At 46.9% G+C, this 22,551-nt stretch overlaps 1 protein-coding gene across 3 annotated transcripts; it reads right to left on the bottom strand.

Annotated features, from left to right (window-relative positions):
• Positions 1 to 11,510: 11,510 nt before the first annotated feature.
• Positions 11,511 to 17,199, bottom strand: RNF225 (ring finger protein 225). 3 transcript variants are annotated; one of them, XM_069746226.1, is made up of 3 exons: positions 16,950 to 17,126; positions 16,471 to 16,524; positions 11,511 to 15,257 (listed from the first exon to the last, which is right to left on the bottom strand). In XM_069746226.1, the coding sequence occupies exon 3, from the start codon at positions 15,246 to 15,248 to the stop codon at positions 14,616 to 14,618; it is 633 nt and encodes a 210-aa protein (XP_069602327.1). In that variant the 5' UTR covers positions 15,249 to 15,257; positions 16,471 to 16,524; positions 16,950 to 17,126; the 3' UTR covers positions 11,511 to 14,615. The 3 variants fall into 3 exon arrangements, with proteins under 3 accessions (XP_069602327.1, XP_069602328.1, XP_069602326.1); XM_069746227.1 differs by lacking the exons at positions 16,471 to 16,524; positions 16,950 to 17,126 and adding an exon at positions 17,133 to 17,199; XM_069746225.1 differs by lacking the exon at positions 16,471 to 16,524.
• Between the last annotated feature and the right edge of the window lie 5,352 nt (positions 17,200 to 22,551).

Genomic DNA, 22,551 nt, shown 5'->3' with positions numbered 1-22,551 from the left:
TGGTACATTATACAGGAATAGCCGGACGTGGTACATTATACAGGACAGGCCGGACGTGGTACATTATACAGGGAGGGGCGGACGTGGTACATTATACAGGACAGGCCGGATGTGGTACATTATACAGGACAGGCCGGACGTGGTACATTATACAGGACAGGCTGGACGTGGTACATTATACAGGACAGGCCGGACGTGGAACATTATAAAGGACAGGCCGGACGTGGTACATTATACAGGAATAGCCGGACGTGGTACATTATACAGGACAGGCCGGACGTGGAACATTATAAAGGACAGGCCGGACGTGGTACATTATACAGGAATAGCCGGACGTGGTACATTATACAGGACAGGCCGGACGTGGTACATTATACAGGAATAGCCGGACGTGGTACATTATACAGGACGGACTGGATGTCTTACATTATACAAGACAGGCCGGACGTGGTACATTATACAGGACAGGCCGGACGTGGTACATTATACAGGAATAGCCGGACGTGGTACATTATACAGGACAGGCCGGACGTGGTACATTATACAGGGAGGGGCGGACGTGGTACATTATACAGGACGGGCCGGATGTGGTACATTATACAGGACAGGCCGGACGTGGTACATTATACAGGACAGGCCGGACGTGGTACATTATACAGGACAGGCCGGACGTGGAACATTATAAAGGACAGGCCGGACTTGGTACATTATACAGGACAGGCCGGACGTGGTACATTATACAGGACAGGCCGGACGTGGTACATTATACAGGACAAGCCGGATGTGGAACATTATACAGGACAGGCCAGATGTGTTACATTATACAGGACAGGCCGGACGTGGTACATTATACAGTACAGGCCGGACGTGGTACATTATACAGGACGGACTGGATGTCTTACATTATACAAGACAGGCCGGACGTGGTACATTATACAGGACAGGCCGGACGTGGTACATTATACAGGACAGGCCGGACATGGAACATTATAAAGGACAGGCCGGACGTGGTACATTATACAGGAATAGCCGGACGTGGTACATTATACAGGACAGGCCGGACGTGGAACATTATAAAGGACAGGCCGGACGTGGTACATTATACAGGAATAGCCGGACGTGGTACATTATACAGGACAGGCCGGACGTGGTACATTATACAGGGAGGGGCGGACGTGGTACATTATACAGGACAGGCCGGATGTGGTACATTATACAGGACAGGCCGGACGTGGTACATTATACAGGACAGGCTGGACGTGGTACATTATACAGGACAGGCCGGACGTGGAACATTATAAAGGACAGGCCGGACGTGGTACATTATACAGGAATGGCCGGACGTGGTACATTATACAGGGTGGGGCGGACGTGGTACATTATACAGGATGGGCCGGATGTGGTACATTATACAGGAAAGGCCGGACGTGGTACATTATACAGGACGGGCCGGATGTGGTACATTATACAGGACAGTCCGGACGTGTTATATTATACAGGACAGGCCGGACGTGGTACATTATACAGGACAGGACGGATATGGTACCCTATACAGGACAGGCCGAATGTGATACATTACACAGGACGGGCCAGACGGGGTACACGATACAGGACAGGCCAGATGTGGTACATTATACAGGACGGGGCGGACGTGGTACATTATACAGGACAGGCCGGACGTGGTACATTATACAGGACAGGCCGGACGTGGTACATTATACAGGACGGACCGGATATCTTACATTATACAGAACAGGCCGGATGTGGTACATAGGACAGGACGGATATGATGTGGTACATTATACAGAATGGGCCGGATGTGGTACATTATACAGGATGGTCCGGATGTGGTACATTATACAGGATGGTCCAGATGTGGTACATTATACAGGATGGTCCAGATGTGGTACATTATACAGGATGGGATGGACGTGTACATTATACAGGATGGTCCGGATGTGTGTTGTGAATTCCGCTCTTGGGCTCCCTCCGGTGGTTGTAAGTGGCACTTTTGTGAGTTCTGCTCTTGGGCTCCCTCCGGTGGTTTTAAGTGGAATGGCTGCTCCTTGGATTTAGCAGTCAGCAGCTGCTTCCACTGATTGCCTATTTTGCTCGGCTATTTAGCCTGGCTCTTTCCTTCAGCTGGTGCCACTTGTCAATGGTTCCTGGTTGGATTCACATCTCTTTGGATTTCCCTGTTATCCTGAACAGTTCAGCAAAGCTAAGTCCTTGCTTGCTCTTTTCTGTCCACAGGTTGTGGACTTATCCGTCCTTAAGTCAGGTGTGGAGATTTTTGTAAACTCTGTGTGGATTTTTTGTAGTGTTTTATACTGACCGCACAGTATTCCATCCTGTCCTATCTATCTAGCTAGACTGGCCTCCTGTGCTCATCCTGGTTTCATTCTGTGTATGTCTTTTCCCTCTCCACTCAGTCATTACTTGTGGGGGGCTATCTATCCTTTGGGGATTTTCTCTGAGGCAATATAGTTTTCCTGTTTCTATCTTTAGGGGTGGTTAGTTCTCAGGCTGTGACGAGGTGCCTAGGGAGTGTCAGGAGCATCCCACGGCTACTTCTAGTGTTGTGTTGAGCTTAGGGACTGCGGTCAGTACAGGTACCACTTCCTTCAGAGCTCGTCCCATGTTGCTCCTAAACCACCAGATCATAACAGTACAAGTGGCCAGAAATGAATTAAATGCATCTCAAAAGAAGGAAAAAATTCTGAGCCATTTTTTTTTCTGTGCTCTGTTTTGTCTTTTTTTTCCTCTTGATCTCTGGGTGGTTCAGGATTTATGCTCTGGCATGGATGTTCAGGGTTTGTTTTCTCGTGTGGATCAACTTGCTGCAAGAGTACAGAGTATCCAAGATTATGTTGTCCAGACTCCGGCTTTGGAGCCTAGAATTCCTACTCCTGATTTGTTTTTTGGGGACAGATCCAAGTTTTTGAACTTTAAAAATAACTGCAAATTGTTTTTTGCTTTGAAACCCCGTTCTTCTGGTGATCCCATTCAGCAAGTTAAAATCATCATATCCTTGCTGCGTGGTGACCCTCAGGACTGGGCATTCTCCCTTGAATCAGGGGATCCGGCATTGCTGAATGTAGACGCATTTTTTCAAGCGCTCGGATTATTGTATGACGAACCTAATTCTGTGGATCATGCAGAAAAAACCCTGTTGGGCTTGTGTCAAGGTCAGGAAGCGGCAGAATTATACTGCCAGAAATTTAGGAAATGGTCTGTGCTCACTAAATGGAATGAGGATGCTCTGGCTGCAATTTTCAGGAAAGGTCTTTCTGAAGCCCTTAAAGATGTTATGGTGGGCTTCCCTACACCTACTGGTTTGAGCAGATCTATGTCTCTAGCCATTCAGATTGATCAGCGTCTGCGCGAGCGCAAAGCTATGCACCATATGGCAGTGTCCTCTGAGCAGAGTCCTGAACCTATGCAATGTGGTAGGATTTTGACTAGAACAGAACGGCAGGAATTCAGACGTCAGAATAGGCTGTGTTTTTACTGTGGTGATTCTGATCATGTTATTTCTGATTGCCTTAAACGTACTAGGAGGGTCGCTAGGTCTGTTACCATTAGTACTGTACAGCCTAAATTTCTTTTATCTGTGACCCTGATTTGCTCATTGTCGTCCTTTTCTGTCATGGCATTTGTGGATTCAGGCGCTGCCCTGAACTTAATGGACTTAGAATTCGCCAGGCGCTGTGGTTTTTCCTTGCAGCCTTTGCAGAGCCCTATTCCTTTGAGGGGCATTGATGCTACACCATTGGCCAAGGATAAACCTCAGTACTGGACGCAGATGACTATGTACATGGCTCCTGCACATCAGGAAAATTGCCGTTTTCTGGTGTTGCATAACCTGCATGATGTTGTTGTACTGGGTTTTCCATGGTTATAGGAACATAATCCGGTGCTGGATTGGAAAACTATGCCTGTGACTAGTTGGGGTTGTCAAGGGGTACATAGTCACGTTCCTTTGATGTCAATTTCCTCTTCCCCATCTTCTGAGGTCCCTGAGTTTTTGTCGGATTTCCAGGATGTATTTGATGAGCCCAAGTCCAGTTCCCTTCCTCCACATAGGGACTGTGATTGTGCTATTAACTTGATTCCTGGTTGTAAGTTACCTAAGGGCCGACTTTTCAATCTGTCTGTGCCAAAGCATGCCGTCATGCGGAGCTATGTTAAGGAATCTTTGGAGAAAGGGCATATTCGGCCGTCTTCGTCACCATTGGGAGCGGGTTTCTTTTTTGTTGCTAAGAAGGATGGCTCCTTGAGACCCTGTATAGATTATCGTCTTCTTAATAAGATCACGGTCAAATTCCAATACCCCTTGCCTTTGCTTTCTGATTTGTTTGCTCAGATTAAGGGGGCTAGTTGGTTTACTAAGATTGACCTCCGAGGGGCATATAATCTTGTTCGTATTAAACAGGGTGACGAATGGAAAACTGCATTTAATACGCCCGAAGGCCATTTTGAATACCTTGTGATGCCATTCGGGCTCTCTAATGCACCATCGGTGTTCCAATCCTTCATGCATGATATTTTCCGCAATTATCTTGATAAATTCATGGTTGTATATTTGGATGATATTTAGATTTTTTACGATGATTGGGAGTCTCATGTGAAGCAGGTCAGGATGGTGTTCCAGATCCTTCGTGATAATGCTTTATTTGTGAAGGGGTCTAAGTGCCTATTCGGAGTTCAGAAGGTCTCTTTTTTGGGTTTTATTTTTTCTCCCTCGTCTATGGAAATGGATCCTGTTAAGGTCCAAGCTATTCATGACTGGATTCAACCCACATCTGTGAAGAGCCTTCAAACATTTTTTGGCTTTGCTAATTTCTATCGCCATTTCATTGCCAACTTTTCCAGTGTGGTTAAGCCCCTTACTGATTTGACGAAGAAAGGCGCTGATGTGACGAATTGGTCCTCTGTGGCTGTTGAGGCCTTTCGGGAACTTAAGCGCCGATTTACTTCTGCCCCTGTGTTGCGTCAGCCGGATGTTTCTCTTCCTTTTCAGGTTGAGGTTGACGCTTCTGAGATTGGGGCAGGGGCCGTTTTGTCTCAGAGGGATTCAGTTTTCGCCTGCAGAACGCAATTATGATGTCGGCAATTGGGAGTTGTTGGCTATGAAGTGGGCGTTTGAGGAGTGGCGACATTGGCTTGAGGGAGCTAAGCACCGCGTTGTGGTCTACTCTTGACTGATCATAAGAATCTGATTTACCTCGAGTCGGCCAATCGGCTGAATCCTAGACAGGCTCGATGGTCCCTGTTTTTCTCCCGTTTTGATTTTGTGGTCTCGTATCTTCCGGGATCTAAGAATGTTAAGGCTGATGCCCTCTCTAGGAGTTTTTCGCCTGATTCTCCTGGAGTCCTTGAGCCGGTTGGCATTCTTAAGGAAGAGGTGATTCTTTCTGCCATCTCCCCTGATTTGCGGCGGGTGCTTCGGGAATTTCAGGCTGATAGGCCTGACCGCTGTCCAGTGGGGAAGCTGTTTGTTCCTGATAGATGGACAAGTAAGGTGATTTCTGAGGTTCATTGTTCAGTGTTGGCTGGTCATCCTGGGATTTTTGGTACCAGAGATTTGGTTGCTAGGTCCTTTTGGTGGCCTTCCTTGTCGCGCGATGTGTGTGCTTTTGTGCAGTCCTGTGGGACTTGCGCCCGGGCCAAGCCTTGCTGTTCCCACGCTAGTGGGTTGCTTTTGCCTTTGCCGGTCCCTGAGAGGCCCTGGACACATATTTCCATGGATTTTATTTAGGATCTTCCTGTTTCCCAGAAGATGTCTGTTATCTGGGTTGTTTGTGACCGGTTCTCTAAAATGGTCCATCTGGTAACTTTGCCTAAGTTGCCTTCCTCCTCAGATTTGGTTCCATTGTTTTTTCAGCATGTGGTTCGTTTGCATGGCATTCCGGAGAATATTGTGTCTGACAGAGGTTCTCAGTTTGTCTCTAGGTTTTGGCGGGCCTTTTGTGCTAGGATGGGCATTGATTTGTCTTTTTCTTCGGCGTTTCATCCTCAGACTTATGGCCAAACTGAGCGAACTAATCAGACTTTGGAGACCTATTTGAGATGCTTTGTGTCTGCTGATCAGGATGATTGGGTGGCTTTCTTGCCGTTGGCCGAGTTTGCCCTTAATAATCGGGCTAGTTCGGCTACTTTGGTTTCACCTTTCTTTTGTAATTTTGGTTTTCATCCTCGTTTTTCTTCTGGACAGGTTGAGCCTTCTGATTGTCCTGGTGTGGATTCTGTGGTGGATAGGCTGCAGCAGATTTGGACTCATGTGGTGGACAATTTGACGTTGTCTCAGGAAAGGGCTCAACGTTTTGCTAACCGCCGTCGGTGTGTTGGTCCCCGGCTTCGTGTGGGGGATTTGGTTTGGTTGTCTTCTCGTCATGTTCCTATGAAGGTTTCTTCCCCTAAGTTTAAGCCTCGGTTTATTGGTCCTTATAAGATTTCTGAAATTATCAATCCGGTGTCTTTTCGTTTGGCTCTTCCAGCCTCTTTTGCCATTCATAATGTTTTCCATAGATCTTTGTTGCGGAGATATGTGGTGCCCGTTGTTCCCTCAGTTGATCCTCCTGTCCCGGTGTTGGTTGAGGGAGAGTTGGAATATGAGGTTGAGAAAATTTTGGATTCTCGTTTTTCGAGGCGGAGGCTTCAGTATCTTGTCAAGTGGAAGGGTTATGGCCAGGAGGATAATTCTTGGGTTGTTGCCTCCGATGTCCATGCCACCGATTTGGTTCGTGCTTTTCACTTGGCTCGTCCTGATCGGCCAGGGGGCTCTGGTGAGGGTTCGGTGACCCCTCCTCAAGGAGGGGTACTGTTGTGAATTCCGCTCTTGGGCTCCCTCCGGTGGTTGTAAGTGGCACTTTTGTGAGTTCTGCTCTTGGGCTCCATCCGGTGGTTTTAAGTGGAATGGCTGCTCCTTGGATTTAGCAGTCAGCAGCTGCTTCCACTGATTGTCTATTCTGCTCGGCTATTTAGCCTGGCTCTTTCCTTCAGCTGGTGCCACTTGTCAATGGTTCTTGGTTGGATTCACATCTCTTTGGATTTCCCTGTTATCCTGACCAGTTCAGCAAAGCTAAGTCCTTGCTTGCTCTTTTCTGTCCACAGGTTGTGGACTTATCTGTTCTGTGCTTTCTATGTTTGTCCAGCTTGTCAGTATGAATTAATTCTGTGTAGCTGGAAGCTCTGGGAAGCAGATTTACCCTCCACACCTTTAGTCAGGTGTGGAGATTTTTGTAAACTCTGTGTGGATTTTTTGTAGTGTTTTATACTGACCGCACAGTATTCCATCCTGTCCTATCTATCTAGCTAGACTGGCCTCCTCTGCTCATCCTGGTTTCATTCTGTGTATGTCTTTTCCCTCTCCACTCACAGTCATTACTTGTGGGGGGCTATCTATCCTTTGGGGATTTTCTCTGAGGCAAGATAGTTTTCCTGTTTCTATCTTTAGGGGTAGTTAGTTCTCAGGCTGTGACGAGATGCCTAGAGAGAGTTAGGAGCATTCCACGGCTACTTCTAGTGTTGTGTTGAGCTTAGGGACTGCGGTCAGTACAGGTACCACTTCCTTCAGAGCTCGTCCCATGCTACTTTTAAACCACCAGATCATAACAGATGTGGTACATTATACAGGATGGGCCGGATGTGGTACATTATACAGGATGGGATGGATGTTTACATTATACAGGATGGTCCGGATGTGGTACATTATACAGGATGGGCCGGATGTGGTACATTATACAGGATAGGCCGGATGTGGTACATTATACAGGATGGGCCGGATGTGGTACATTATACAGGATGGGCCGGATGTGGTACATTATACAGGATGGGCCGGATGTGGTACATTATACAGGATGGGCCGGATGTGGTACATTATACAGAACAGGCTGGATGTGGTACATTATACAGGATGGGCTGGATGTGGTACATTATACAGGATGGGATGGACGTGTACATTATACAGGATGGTCCGGATGTGGTACATTATACAGGATGGTCCGGATGTGGTACATTATACAGGATGGGCCGCCTGTGGTACATTATACAGGATGGGCCGGATGTGGTACATTATACAGGATGGTCCGGATGTGGTACATTATACAGGATGGGCCGGATGTGGTACATTATACAGGAAGGGCTGGATGTGGTACATTATACTGGACAGGCTGGATGTGGTACATTATACAGGAGGGTCCGGATGTGGTACATTATACAGGATGGTCCAGATGTGGTACATTATACAGGATGGGCCGGATGTGGTACATTATACAGGATGGTCCAGATGTGGTACATTATACAGGATGGGCCGGATGTGGTACATTATACAGGACGGTCCGGATGTGGTATATTATACAGGATGGGCCAGATGTGGTACATTATACTGGACAGGCCGGATGTGGTACATTATACAGGAAGGGCCGGTTGTGGTACATTATACAGGATGGTCCGGATGTGCTACATTTTACAGGATGGGCCGGATGTGGTACATTTTACAGGATGGGCCGGATGTAGTACATTATACAGGATGGGCCGGATGTGGTACATTATACAGGATGGGATGGACGTGTACATTATACAGGATGGGCCGGATGTGGTACATTATACAGGATGGGCCAGATGTAGTACATTATACAGGATGGGCCGGATGTGGTACATTATACAGGATGGGATGGACGTGTACATTATACAGGATGGGCCGGATGTGGTACATTATACAGGATGGGCCGGATGTGGTACATTATACAGGATGGTCCGGATGTGGTACATTATACAGGATGGGCCGGATGTGGTACATTATACAGGATGGGCCGGATGTGGTACATTACACAGGAAGGGATGGACGTGTACATTATACAGGATGGCCCGGATTTGGTACATTATACAGGATGGGCCGGATGTGGTACATTATACAGGATGGGCTGGATGTGCTACATTATACAGGATGGGCCGGATGTGGTACATTATACAGGATGGTCCAGATGTGGTACATTATACAGGATGGTCCAGATGTGGTACATTATACAGGATGGGATGGACGTGTACATTATACAGGATGGTCCGGATGTGGTACATTATACAGGATGGTCCGGATGTGGTACATTATACTGGACAGGCTGGATGTGGTACATTATACAGGATGGTCCGGATGTGGTACATTATACAGGATGGGCCGGATGTGGTACATTATACAGGATGGTCCGGATGTGGTACATTATACAGGATGGTCCGGATGTGGTACATTATACAGGATGGGCCAGATGTGGTACATTATACAGGATGGGCCGGATGTGGTACATTATACAGGATGGGATGGACGTGGTACATTATACTGGACAGGCTGGATGTGGTACATTATACAGGATGGTCCGGATGTGGTACATTATACAGGATGGGCCGGATGTGGTACATTATACAGGATGGGCCGGATGTGGTACATTATACAGGATGGGTCGGATGTGGTACATTATACAGGATGGTCCGGATGTGGTACATTATACAGGACGGGCCGGATGTGGTACATTATACAGGATGGGATGGACGTGGTACATTATACTGGACAGGCTGGATGTGGTACATTATACAGGATGGTCCGGATGTGGTACATTATACAGGATGGGCCAGATGTGGTACATTATACAGGATGGGCCGGATGTGCTACATTATACAGGATGGTACAGATGTGCTACATTATACAGGATGGTCCGGATGTGGTACATTATACAGGACGGGCCGGATGTGGTGCATTATACAGGACGGGCTGGATGTGGTACATCATACAGGACAGGCTGGATGTGGTACATTATACAGGACAGGCTGGATGTTGTACATTATACAGGGTGACTGGATGTGGTACATTATACAGGATGGTCTGGATGTGGTACATTATACAGGATGGGCCAGATGTGGTACATTATACAGGATGGGCCGGATGTGGTACATTATACAGGATGGGCCGGATGTGGTACATTATACAGGATGGGCCAGACGTGGTACATTATACAGGACAGGCTGGATGTGGTACATTACACAGGGTGACTGGACGTGGTACATTAAACAGGATGGGCCGGATGTGGTACATTATACAGGACGGTCCGGATGTGGTACATTATACAGGATGGGCCGGATGTGGTACATTATACAGGATGGTCCGGATGTGGTACATTATACAGGATGGGCCGGATGTGGTATATTATACAGGATGGGCCGGATGTGGTACATTATACAGGACAGGCCGGATGTGGTACAGCATGCAGGACAGGCTGGATGTGGTACATTATACAGGATGGGCCGGATGTGGTACATTATACCGGACAGGCTGGATGTGGTACATCATACAGGACAGGCTGGATGTGGTACATCATACAGGACAGGCTGGATGTGGTACATTATACAGGATGGGCCGGATTTGGTACATTATACAGGGTGACTGGATGTAGTGCATTATACAAGGTAACTGGATGTGGTTTCTCACAGCTCATGTCTTGCGCATGGTGAAGATTAAAAGTAAAAGTATGTTTGAAACCTTTTTTCCTTTATAATGAAGAATACAGTATATATGGCGGACAGATCGCGCAACAGGCCTGTTGATCCCATGGTAGGCCTGGTGAACTTGTGGCAGGCCTGATGAGCCCTCGACATGCCTGATGATTCCGCTGCAGCTTTAATGATCCCATGGCAGGTCTGATGATCCCGTAATGGGTCTGACGATCCCTCGGCAGGCCTGGTAATGCTGCGGCAGGCCTAATGATCCCGTAGCAGGCCTGATGATCCCGTGGCAGGTCTAATGATCCCGTGGCAGGGCTAATGATCTTGTGGCAGGTCTAATGATCCCACTGCAGGCCTGATGATCCTGCGGCACGCCTGATGATTCCGTGGCAGGCCTAATGATCCCGCGGCAGGCCTGATGACCCTGTGGCAGGTCTAATGATCCCACGGCAGGCCTGATGATCCCGCGGCAGGCCTGATGATCCCGTGGCACGCCTGATGATCTCGTGGCAGGCCTAATGATCCCGCGGCAGGCCTGATGACCCTGTGGCAGGTCTAATGATCCCGTGGCAAGCCTGATGATCCCGTGGCAGGTCTAATGATCCCGTGGCAGGCCTGTCGATCCCGCTGCAGGCCTGATGATCCCACAGCAGGCCTGATGATCCCGTGGCACGCCTGATGATCCCGTGGTAGGCCTAATGATCCCGTGGTATGCCTGATGATCCTGTGGCAGGTCTAATGATCCCGTGGCAGGCCTGTCGATCCCGCGGCAGGCCTGATGATTAGGGAGATAAGCGGCCGCCATCTTTGCAGTGGCGCGATCATTGTTCTCATTTCTGTGGGACAAAGTAAGGATGGGTATAAATAAATTCCTTGAGTGTTGTAAATCTCCACTGAGTAATTATGTCATATGGTACTAGAGCCTGTGAAGCACTAACTACTACCCCCACCATAGCACAACAAGAACCTCAACAGCCGGCTTGTATTAAAGAACTAAGAATGACGCAGCAGACACATTTCTGAATCCTCAGGTTTATTTTTTTAAATTGATCAAGAATATAAAGACAGATGTGAGTGCCGAGGCCAATAAAGCCGGGGCTCTTTAATAAAAATGAGCGTCTACAATGTTCACCTAATAAGAACCAATCAGATCCCAACTGACAGGAGTAAAATCAAGTCCAGCTTCTGATTGGTTGCCACAGGGAACCCGCCCATTTTGCTCTTCCAATCATTTTTTTGCATAACCCTTCCCCATGATAGGATTTAAAGAAACGGTACAAAGAAAATGTGTGTTAGTTCCATCTGCACTTTGTAAGATACTGACTTCTAGAATCTTTTTCTTTCTAAAACATCGCAAAAAAACAAATATACATCCATATTCACTGCTCGCCCCATTATTGGGATCTTATTCACAGTATCGGCAGGTTTGGCACATACCAAGGATAATACAGTCACGTAATTGTCACCCGATCAGTGCCGACTATAAATACTAACCCTAATAACCATTACTGAGGTACAAGACTACGGCCCCATTTGTCAAAACGGTGTAAAAGAGAAACTGTCTTTGATGCCTGTAGCAACCAATCAGAGCGCAGCTTTCATATTTTAAACTGCTTTGGTAAAATGAAAGCTACGCTCTGATTTGTTGATATGAGCAACAAAGATAGTTTGGATAAATCTGTGCACAGGCCCGGCCCTGGCCTTCCCGAAATGCCTCACGTGACGCCCTTCTTTTCTTTTTCAGAGGTGCTGTCACACTAAATCATGTGACCTCCACCTGCTAAATGTCAATGATGCTGTTTTGCTGATATTTTGAAGAATACGAGGGCGACACAGTACAGAATGTGATAAGGAGGCCATGACAGTGAAAGGAGTGGACAAACATGGATATTTTGCACATACAGTGCTATGCCTGCCTATGGTTTGTGGCACGCCAAGACACATACCGAGCTGCAATACCAAACTGAACCTGTAAATGGGAGTGGCGCTGTGTTTGGAAGAAACATCTCATCTGTAATTGGAGAGTAACAACTACAATTGGAGAGTAAGAACTACTTTTGTCAGTATTTGGACTGGATCGTCTGTTGGACCAGCGGTGATTTACACCACATGTGTTATTGATACTCAACCAATTGACTCTCTCAACCTAAACTTTGGGGCTCCTTGCTCCCTTAACTTCCCTAAGTGCCCAACAGCCCCGAGTTCAGTCATCTAGGCACTTTGACGGTCATTTACATTGTGAGTTGGCCCTCTCACTCTTTTCGGCTCATGTCCCGTCGGGACCCAAGTCCAGTTTATTAGTAATGGGGTGACAATTCGGAGGAGGTGAAGAGACCAAGCCTCACACCACGAGGTAGTGAGTTGCATTTGAAATCACAATTGCGTAACGTGTTTCTCTCTTTAGAGCTTGTCTTAGGCCCTAATACCCAGAAATGTTACTATAACGTGGAGTATTGATTGCCATGGATCTCTGCATTTCACATGGTCACAGTCACTCATGGCAAGGGTCTCTTTTCCGTTTGTAGACCCCACTGATATCAGCAGGTTACCTAAATTCTGGGGTTGGCCCATAGAGATGATGAGGAGATCACCCAAAATCTATATCCTACAAACTCACCCATTCTCATTTAAACAACCCTAAAAACAAACCCAACCCCAGTTCCCTTAAAAATGGCCATAGACTTCCGATAGTTGTTGATTGTGCACCCTTTCAGCTGCCTGTTATTTCTCCTGACTACCCCATATGCTCGATCAGCCATGCATGTGGTGTTATTGTGGAGAGAATTGTAAGTCAGCAGTCTATGTCCTGTGGGATCAGTGGATCAGGCATATCAAATTTCTACATACAAGACCTATGTTTCCACTGATTCTTTCTATAGATGAGTCCCATGCACCACCCTGATGTCCATACACACTTGTTGCAACCCTCCACAAGGTTGTAGCAGTACAGAGAAGTCCAGTAATCAGGGCACCAAATGTCCTCCTTTTGGTAACTCTATTAGTAAAGAAAGACCACAATGTTTCAGCCACACGGGACCTTTATCAAGCACATCTCTGTTTTTTTGTGGCTTGATAAAGGCCCTTCGTGACTGAAACTTTGTGATTTTTCTGTACTAATAAGTTACAAAAAGGAGGACGTCTGGTCCCGTGGTTCCTGGATTTCTTTCTCTTTCCCCCTGATGTTTGCTGTTGGGGATGGGGGTGGCAGGTTTACATACACGTAAGTAGTCAGTCAGTCCTACTGAAATCACAGGTTCAACCAACCGTGTGTGGACAAATTTACTTTTCGAGTTCTGTGCTATAGAGACATCTTTGGGACTGCTATAGGTGTAATGGAGACTCAAGGATCTGCTCAGGTTCATTTTGTCACCAATCCCCTATGCAGATTTGCATGAAACTCACCCTCTCTGCAGATACCTCAAAGCAAACAAGGGAGACAGAAGCCTGACCAAGGGTCAAATCAAAGTGTTTGCCCCATTTTCCCATTGTGTGAACCTGGATGGGGTCTCCTCCTTATATGTTTGGCTTCCTCAACTCAAATAGAACCATACTATAAAATCATGCTCATCCTTTATCTACAAATAACTTCCACCCAAAGCCAACTCTATGAAAGAAACAGTTCTTCATACTCCACATGAAGGATCCAAAAGTCTATGATTAATATCCTGATTTAGATGCTAAATAAGTCCATTGTGAAAATAATTTAGCTCAGTAATTGTCTATTACAAAGCTGGAGGTTAATAACAAAGTTCAGTCTCAGTCCTTGGATCGTCATGGCTCAATCACAGCGCTGCGTCTCGTTACCATCTTGTTCAGATGAAGCCTCAATCTACAGGACACATCGGAAAGACTTACATCAGCATTTACTATTTATAGGATCCTGAAATTACAGTCAACAGTATGAGAATGAAGAAATTATTTCCAGGAATATATCACTAGGTCTGAGGTGTGAATAAGACTCCACCAAAACATTCTTCTTGGGAATTTCCTCCAAAACGTTGGACGTCCTCCCATATTATCACATAATGGAGACGGCACATCTTGTTCCCCAAGCGTATGGCGGGAAATCATATTTCTGTTGAAGACAAAATGTATTCACTGGTGAAGACAAGTACAGTCGGTTAAAAGATCGTATTCATTATGGCGGTGGTGGTCGTTGTTTTATTTTGGTTTTGGGTTTCGTTGTAGCCACCATTCCCCTGATAATTATTGTAACGCCAAGGAAGTAGGTAGAAAATATAGACTCCAGCCAGGATCAGGGCCACTGTAAGGATCACAATTAAAATAATTGAACCATAGAAAACACATCCTCCTGACCTCATGAGTTGGCACAGTCTTCTAGGAGAATGAGGTTCTGGTGGGGGCCGACCAAGGTCTATGCTGAGGCTGACAGAGCTGACGTTGAGACTGTTGTTTTGTGGCACATACAATCGGCCCTTTTTTCGGCTGAATCTCAAAGAGGGCGCCGGGCACGTTAGTGACTGGTTCAGCATTTTTAGCAAGTCTTTGTCAGTTGACAGTGCAGGAGGACCCTTCTTTGGTGGAACTGGGGTTGGTACCCGACATATTGGGCAAGGAAGAGATTCTGGCTCCATTGAGCCAACTATGATTCGAGACAGACACTCCAGGCAGAAGACATGACCACACGAGAGGACCTTGGGTAGATGGAAAAGAGTGTCATACGATGTGAAACAGATCACACACTCTGATATTCCATCTTCATCAACGATAGATGTTGGGGGTTCGTCCTCCATGATAGCGATCTGTTGAGAAATAAGATCTAGGAGTTATTAATCACACAGTAAAACCTACAAATATTAATTTTAAAGGGATTGTCTGGGGGCTTTGGGAGGGGATGGGAATAATTTTTAAGGAACTGAAGGTACTTAGAAAAAATAAAAAAAAGTAGTATTCACCCTTATTGATCCCTGCAGCTTATCCTGTGGACCTCTACTTCCATCTCAATGCTATAGAAATTACCAAACAATACTGGTCACTCACTGGTTGAGACAGGTCACAGCTGCGACCAGTATGGAGAGTCTTCATATGGGCCAAAGAGACCAATGGGCCCCCTAGATTCCAGGGCGCGGGTACAATTGCAACCCCAGCACCCATTACTTACGCCCTCGCTCTTTCTGTAACTCCCACCTACTTCCATGGGAGCTATGCAAACAATGTAACTCAGCCCGTTTGGCTATCTACGTAGCGTCTTATTCTGAGGCCGCTGCTTCTCATCTCAGCCATGAAAGGTATTTAATTAAATACACCTGCAGTCCTATGTAAAAGCCGCATTGTGATCTTATGAGCATGAGCTGTGCCGTGTGCGTATATAGACACTACAGTGGATTTGTTAAATGCTATATTATTAGATTTTCATTTTTATTTTTAGCCTCAGATTTCCTCGTCTAATGAGAATTCTGCTGACGAGAAGGTTACAAGTAATACAGAACAAACACAACAGAAAAAGAAAAGTAAAAATCATAAAAATAATTCATTTTAATAATGCAAAACAGGAAATAATATAAAAATAATAATAAATAAATACTTAACCCTCCCGGGACCCCTTATATTTAAATGGGGGCATCTGCCAGCTTTACGTGCCCTTCAAATGGGTCAGGGCAATAATTTGGTTCCTTGCAGGGGATCTACACAACATTGGGCAGGTAGTTTTCATGTTTTGGCTCTATAGCTTTTCACAGCTGTGGGTTTGCTACAATAGCATCCAATCTTCTGTGCCTTATGACGCCTTTATCTTGGACAATGGAAAGTTCTCCAACTTATTTAATTTTTCGGCAAATTTGTCAAGGTTTTTGTACCCTTTTTTTTGGCCTAAAAATATTGGCAAATTTTGCTACACGCCTGTTTGCTCAAAAATGTGGGGACTTTTTGCTATTTTATGACACATTAAGAAAAAATGTGCATGATCTGAGCATTGATTGAATTTTTTAAATGTGGTAAGAAAGGTTACACGCTCACCTCAGTAGGGCGATGACATAAAAACTGGAAATCAGCCCTGAACTGTGCCAAATTCTGCAACACATTAATACGTTAGGCACAAATCTCAGCAAACGAAACTGACTTCAAAAATTCCCCTCATGGCACCTGCCCCCTTTATATTTAAGTTCCTCCCCATTTTCCAGATCTCTGTTTGCTGTCAGTGATTTGGAACATGCAAACATGAAAACCCATAGAGACGCATTCATTCTCACAGCTGAAGCTTTTCCACAACTGCATAAAGACTAGACAAATCTCCCGGCCCCCACAGGTCATGTTTTCAGGATTTCCTTAGTATTGCACAGGTGATAATCCTGTAATAGGATGGGGTAGTGGGCAGCCGGATAAGTGCCAGCTGTGCTCCACACCGGCGCCTGTGCCCGGCAGGATGTATTTGCATGGTGACGCCGGTACCGGCTGCTCCGCGCTCTCTTATCTGCCGGACTCTCGTAATCTCTTACCTCCTGGGTCTCCGAGGTTGGAGGTTACATCATATTTCGCAGTATTCTCACACGTCTCCTCATCCCGCAGAGTGCCCCTTTCTTATGATCGCCTGTTACCTTACGGACAGTTTTTCAGGTTGTCTACACTGGCCCAGTGCAGCTGAGGGAATCTCGCCCAACCTGTCGGTCTGGAAGTCTCACCTAGTGCCGGCTCCGTCCTTCTCCTCGTCACTCCCTCTCTCGGCAGGTGCATTGATAAGGGACTCGTCACCTATAGCGATTGTCCCAGTGACGCAAGTGGCCCAGACGGGACCTCCCCTGGAGGGGTGACCGGGCCCGGTATAAAGGAGGGGACAGAAAACAGCCAAGCAAAGTCATCAAAGTTACTGTACATATCGTATTCTGCAGGGGTCACATTCAGGATAGACGACTAGGGCAAGCCAAGAGTAAACCGTGGTAGGACTATAATGCCCAGGATGTCATAAAGGCTCGGGTTTATATTTAGCCCTGTCCTGTCTCTCAACTACAAAAGGCATAAAGTTATAATTAGTGACAGGGTCAGCCATAACATTAATAACAGTAACGCTTGTCGTTGGTGGATAAATAACAGACCGGTCAGTTCTCTAACTTCATCACATGGAAACAGCAATAAAGAGCGAGTGTGATGGTCTGTGTGATACAGGACAGACACGATGTCTAGATTACTGGGTCACGCATCTCCAAAATGGCAGGTCTTGTGCTCCCAGTATTTGCCGTGTCTTCTGGGGTGTTCCTGGCATATGACGGGTCTTGTGGGGTGTTCCTGGTATACATCAGGTCTTGTGGGGTGTTCCTGGTATACATCAGGTCTTGTGGGGTGTTTCCAGTATAGAGGGTCTTATGGGGTGTTTCCGGGATACTGTGGGTATTGTGGGGTGTCCCCGGTATATGGCGGGTCCTGTGGGGTGTTCCCGGTATACGGCAGGTCTTGCAGGGTGTTCCATGTATATGTCAGGTCTTGTGGAGTGTTCCCGGTATATGCTGTATCTTGTGGAGTATCCTCGGTAGACATCAAGTCTTGTGTGGTGTTTCCGGTATGCGGTAGGTCTTGTTGGGTTTTCCTGGTGTATGGCAGATCTTATGGGGTGTTCCCAGTATACGGCAGGTCTTGTAAGGTTTTCACAGTATACATGGGGTCTTCTAATAATAATAATTATAATAATAATAATATTTTTTATTTATATAGCGCCAACATATTCCACAGCACTTCTGGAGTGTTCCTGTTATATGGCAGATCTTGTGGGGTGTTACCAGTATGCAGCAGCTCTTGTGGGGTGTTCCTTGTATAAGGCAAATTTTTGTGGGGTTCACAGTATATGCATTGTCTTATGGAGTAATGTGTGTGGTGTTCCCAGTATACAGCAGCTCTTGTGGGATATTCCTGTAACACGATAGACCTCATGAGGTTTTGCCAGTATACAGCGGGTCTTGTGGGGTGTTCCCGGTATATGACAGGCCTTGTGGGGTGTCTCTGGTATACGGCAGGTCTTGTGGGGTGTTTCTGGTATGCAGCAGATCTTGTGGGGTGTTTCTGGTATACGGCAGTTCTTGTGGGGTGTTTCTGGTATATGGCAGGTCTTGTGGGGTGTTTCTGTATATGATGGGTCTTGTGGGGTGTTTCTGGTATATGGCAGGTCTTGTGGGGTGTTTCTGTATACGATGGGTCTTGTGGGGTGTTTCCGGTATACAGCAGGTCTTGTGGGGTGTTTCCAGTACACGGCAGGTCTTGAGGGGTGTTCCTGGTATACAGCAGGTCTTGTGGGGTGTTCCTGGTATACAGCAAGTCTTGTGGGGTGTTCCTGGTATACGGCAGGTCTTGTAGGGTGTTTCCGGTATGCGACAGGTCTTGTGGGATGTTTCCGGTATACGACAGGTCTTGTGGGATGTTTCCGGTATACGGCAGGTCTTGTGGGATGTTTCCGGTATACGGCAGGTCTTGTGGGATGTTTCAGGTATACGGCAGGTCTTGTGGGATGTTTCCGGTATACGGCAGGTCTTGTGGGATGTTTCCGGTATACGGCAGGTCTTGTGGGGTGTTTCTGGTATATGGCAGGTCTTGTGGGGTGTTTCCGATATATGGCAGGTCTTGTGGGGTGTTTCTGGTATATGGCAAGACTTGTGGGGTGTTACCGGTATACGGCAGGTCTTGTGGGGTGTTACCGGTATACGGCAGGTCTTGTGGGGTGTTACCGGTATACGGCAGGTCTTGTGGGGTGTTTCTGGTATACAGCAGGTCTTGTGGGGTGTTACCGGTATTCGGCAGGTGTTGTGGGGTGTTCCTGGTATACAGCAGGTCTTGTGGGGTGTTCTCAGTATACAGCAGGTCTTGTGGGGTGTTTCTGGTATATGGCAGGACTTGTGGGATGTTACCGGTATACGGCAGGTCTTGTGGGGTGTTTCTGGTATACAGCAGGTCTTGTGGGGTGTTACCGGTATTCGGCAGGTGTTGTGGGGTGTTCCTGGTATACAGCAGGTCTTGTGGGGTGTTCCCGGTATACAGCAGGTCTTGTGTGGTGTTCCTGGTATACGGCAGGTCTTGGGTGTTACCGGTATACGGCAGGTCTTGTGGGGTGTTCCCGGTATGTGGCACGTCTTGTGGGGTGTTTCCGGTATACGGCAGGTCTTGTGGGGTGTTCCCGGTATGTGACACGTCTTGTGGGGTGTTTCCGGTATACGGCAGGTCTTGTGGGGTGTTCCCGGTATGTGACACGTCTTGTGGGGTGTTTCCGGTATACGGCAGGTCTTGAGGGGTGTTTCCGTTATACGGCAAGTCTTGTGGGGTGTTACCGTATATGGAGTTACTACAAATAACCCTAGGTGAATGTAGACCTTGGGTAAAAAAAGAATTGTTTAAAAAAACTGTATATGTTAAAAAATATTTTTAGTAAATTATTACTCATATAAAAACATACGAAGAAGGATGAAGATAGAGGGACCGGAGCATACAAATACATTTTGCAACAAGTGTTACAACTCTCTTAGGCTACTTTCACACTAGCGTCGGAATTCGGCCCGTCGCATTGCGTCGGGCCGAGATTCTGACGCTAGCGTTGTTAGCACCGCACAACGGGTGCAACGGATGCATTCTCCGGCGCATCCGCTGCCCCATTGTGAGGTGCGGGGAGGTAAGGGCGGAGTTCCGGCCGCGCATGTGAGGTCGGAAAAAGCGGTCCGTCTGGAGCAAAAAACGTTACATTTAATGTTTTTTGCTCCCGGTGGTCCGCCACCGTGTCAATACGTCGCAATGCGTCGGTAATGTTACGCTATGGGGCAAAAACGCATCCTGCAAACAACTTTGCAGGATGCGTTTTTTCCCCTAAACGACACATTGCGACGTATTAAAAAAAACGCTAGTGTGAAAGTAGCCTTAGATTGCGTCAACTGGACATGATTACATAAAAGTAATTCTAGTATCAAAGTGCATAGTAATTAGAAAGACAGAAAATCAATATAATATATTAGTTATTTGTAATCAATAATCTCCATTGCATTGGACCTTTAAAATATATATTCAATTAGTAATTTAGTAATTTCTTTTTATGACATATCATACAAGGTTAATGTAAGGTGCTATTAGGGTACATGAAAAATAGCTTTAAGAATCAAACCAAAGGGCAAAAGTGCTCTAGTGTTCAATAAATTGAATGTTCATACAGTGCATAATGAATGGATAACAATTCCTTATGAATGATTCATAACAAATTACGATTCATCGCACAAAACCTGAGATGTCAATACTATTCCACATAATAACCCTAAAAAACAATGTATATAGAGGTAATGAACTTTCCTTGTGGGGTCTTGTGGGGTGTTCCCAGTATACGGCAGGTCTTGTGGGATGTTCCTGGTATATGGCAGGTCTTGTGGGATGTTCCTGGTATACGGCAGGTCTTGTGGGGTGTTCCTGGTATACTGCAGGTCTTGTGGGGTGTTCCCGGTATACAGCAGGTCTTGTGGGATGTTCCTGGTATACGGCAGGTCTTGTGGGGTGTTCCTGGTATACGGCAGGTCTTGTGGGGTGTTCCCGGTATACAGCAGGTCTTGTGGGATGTTCCTGGTATACGGCAGGTCTTGTGGGGTGTTCCTGGTATACGGCAGGTCTTGTCGGATGTTTCCGGTATACGGCAGGTCTTGTGGGATGTTCCTGGTATACTGCAGGTCTTGTGGGGTGTTCCCGGTATACAGCAGGTCTTGTGGGATGTTCCTGGTATACGGCAGGTCTTGTGGGGTGTTCCTGGTATACGGCAGGTCTTGTCGGATGTTTCCGGTATACGCCAGGTCTTGTGGGGTGTTCCCAGTATACGGCAGGTCTTGTGGGATGTTCCTGGTATATGGCAGGTCTTGTGGAGTTTTTCTGGTATACGGCAGGTCTTGTGGCGTTTTCCCGGTATACGGCAGGTCTTGTGGGGTGTTCCTGGTATAGGGCAGGTCTTGTGGGATGTTCCTGGTATACGGCAGGTCTTGTCGGATGTTTCCGGTATACAGCAGGTCTTGTGGGGTGTTCCTGGTATACTGCAGGTCTTGTGGCGTGTTCCCGGTATACAGCAGGTCTTGTGGGATGTTCCTGGTATATGGCAGGTCTTGTGGGATGTTCCTGGTATACGGCAGGTTTTGTCGGATGTTTCCGGTATACGGCAGGTCTTGTGGGGTGTTCCCAGTATACGGCAGGTCTTGTGGGATGTTCCTGGTATATGGCAGGTCTTGTGGAGTTTTCCTGGTATACGGCAGGTCTTGTGGCGTTTTCCCGGTATACGGCAGGTCTTGTGGGGTGTTCCCGGTATAGGGCAGGTCTTGTGGGGTGTTCCTGGTATAGGGCAGGTCTTGTGGGGTGTTCCTGGTATACGGCAGGTCTTGTGGGGTGTTACTGGTATACGGCAGGTCTTGTGGGGTGTTCCCGGTATACGGCGGGTCTTGTGGGATGTTCCTGGTGTACGGCAGGTCTTGTGGGGTGTTCCTTGTATACGGCAGGTATGGTTGGGTCTTCCCAGTATACGGCAGGTCTTGTGGGGTGTTCCCAGTATACGGCAGGTCTTGTGGGGTGTTCCCAGTATACGGCAGGTCTTGTGGGGTGTTCCCGGTATACGGCGGGTCTTGTGGGATGTTCCTGGTATATGGCAGGTCTTGTGGGGTGTTCCTGGTATACGGCAGGTCTTGTTGGGTCTTCCCAGTATACGGCAGGTCTTGTGGGATGTTCCCAGTATACGGCAGGTCTTATGGGGTGTTCCCAGTATACGGCAAGTCTTGTGGGGTGTTCCCAGTATACGGCAGGTCTTGTGGGGTGTTCCCGTTATTCGCCGTGTCTTGCGTATTAATGTTTGCGATGTTCCCGGTATACGGCAGGTGTAATAAGTTATTTGTAGGATGTGCTCTGAATTCAGCCAGATCTACTTGAAATCTTACAGGCCTTGGTTCAGATACCACAGGACACCTACAGAGATCTTGTGAAGTTCAGATCTTAATGAGTCAGAGTAGTTTCGGTGCCATAAGGTCCTACACAATATTGTCTGCTGATCTGGTCAAACTTTTCACTACTGGAGGTTTTCTACAATTGTATCTACAGTAGTCTAGACAATCCTCTGTG

This window comes from Ranitomeya imitator, chromosome 2 (assembly GCF_032444005.1).
Source record: "Ranitomeya imitator isolate aRanImi1 chromosome 2, aRanImi1.pri, whole genome shotgun sequence".
Classification (NCBI taxonomy): domain Eukaryota; kingdom Metazoa; phylum Chordata; class Amphibia; order Anura; family Dendrobatidae; genus Ranitomeya; species Ranitomeya imitator.
The sequence above is the reverse complement of the archived record's forward strand: the minus strand, read 5'-3'. Positions and strand labels throughout refer to the sequence as shown.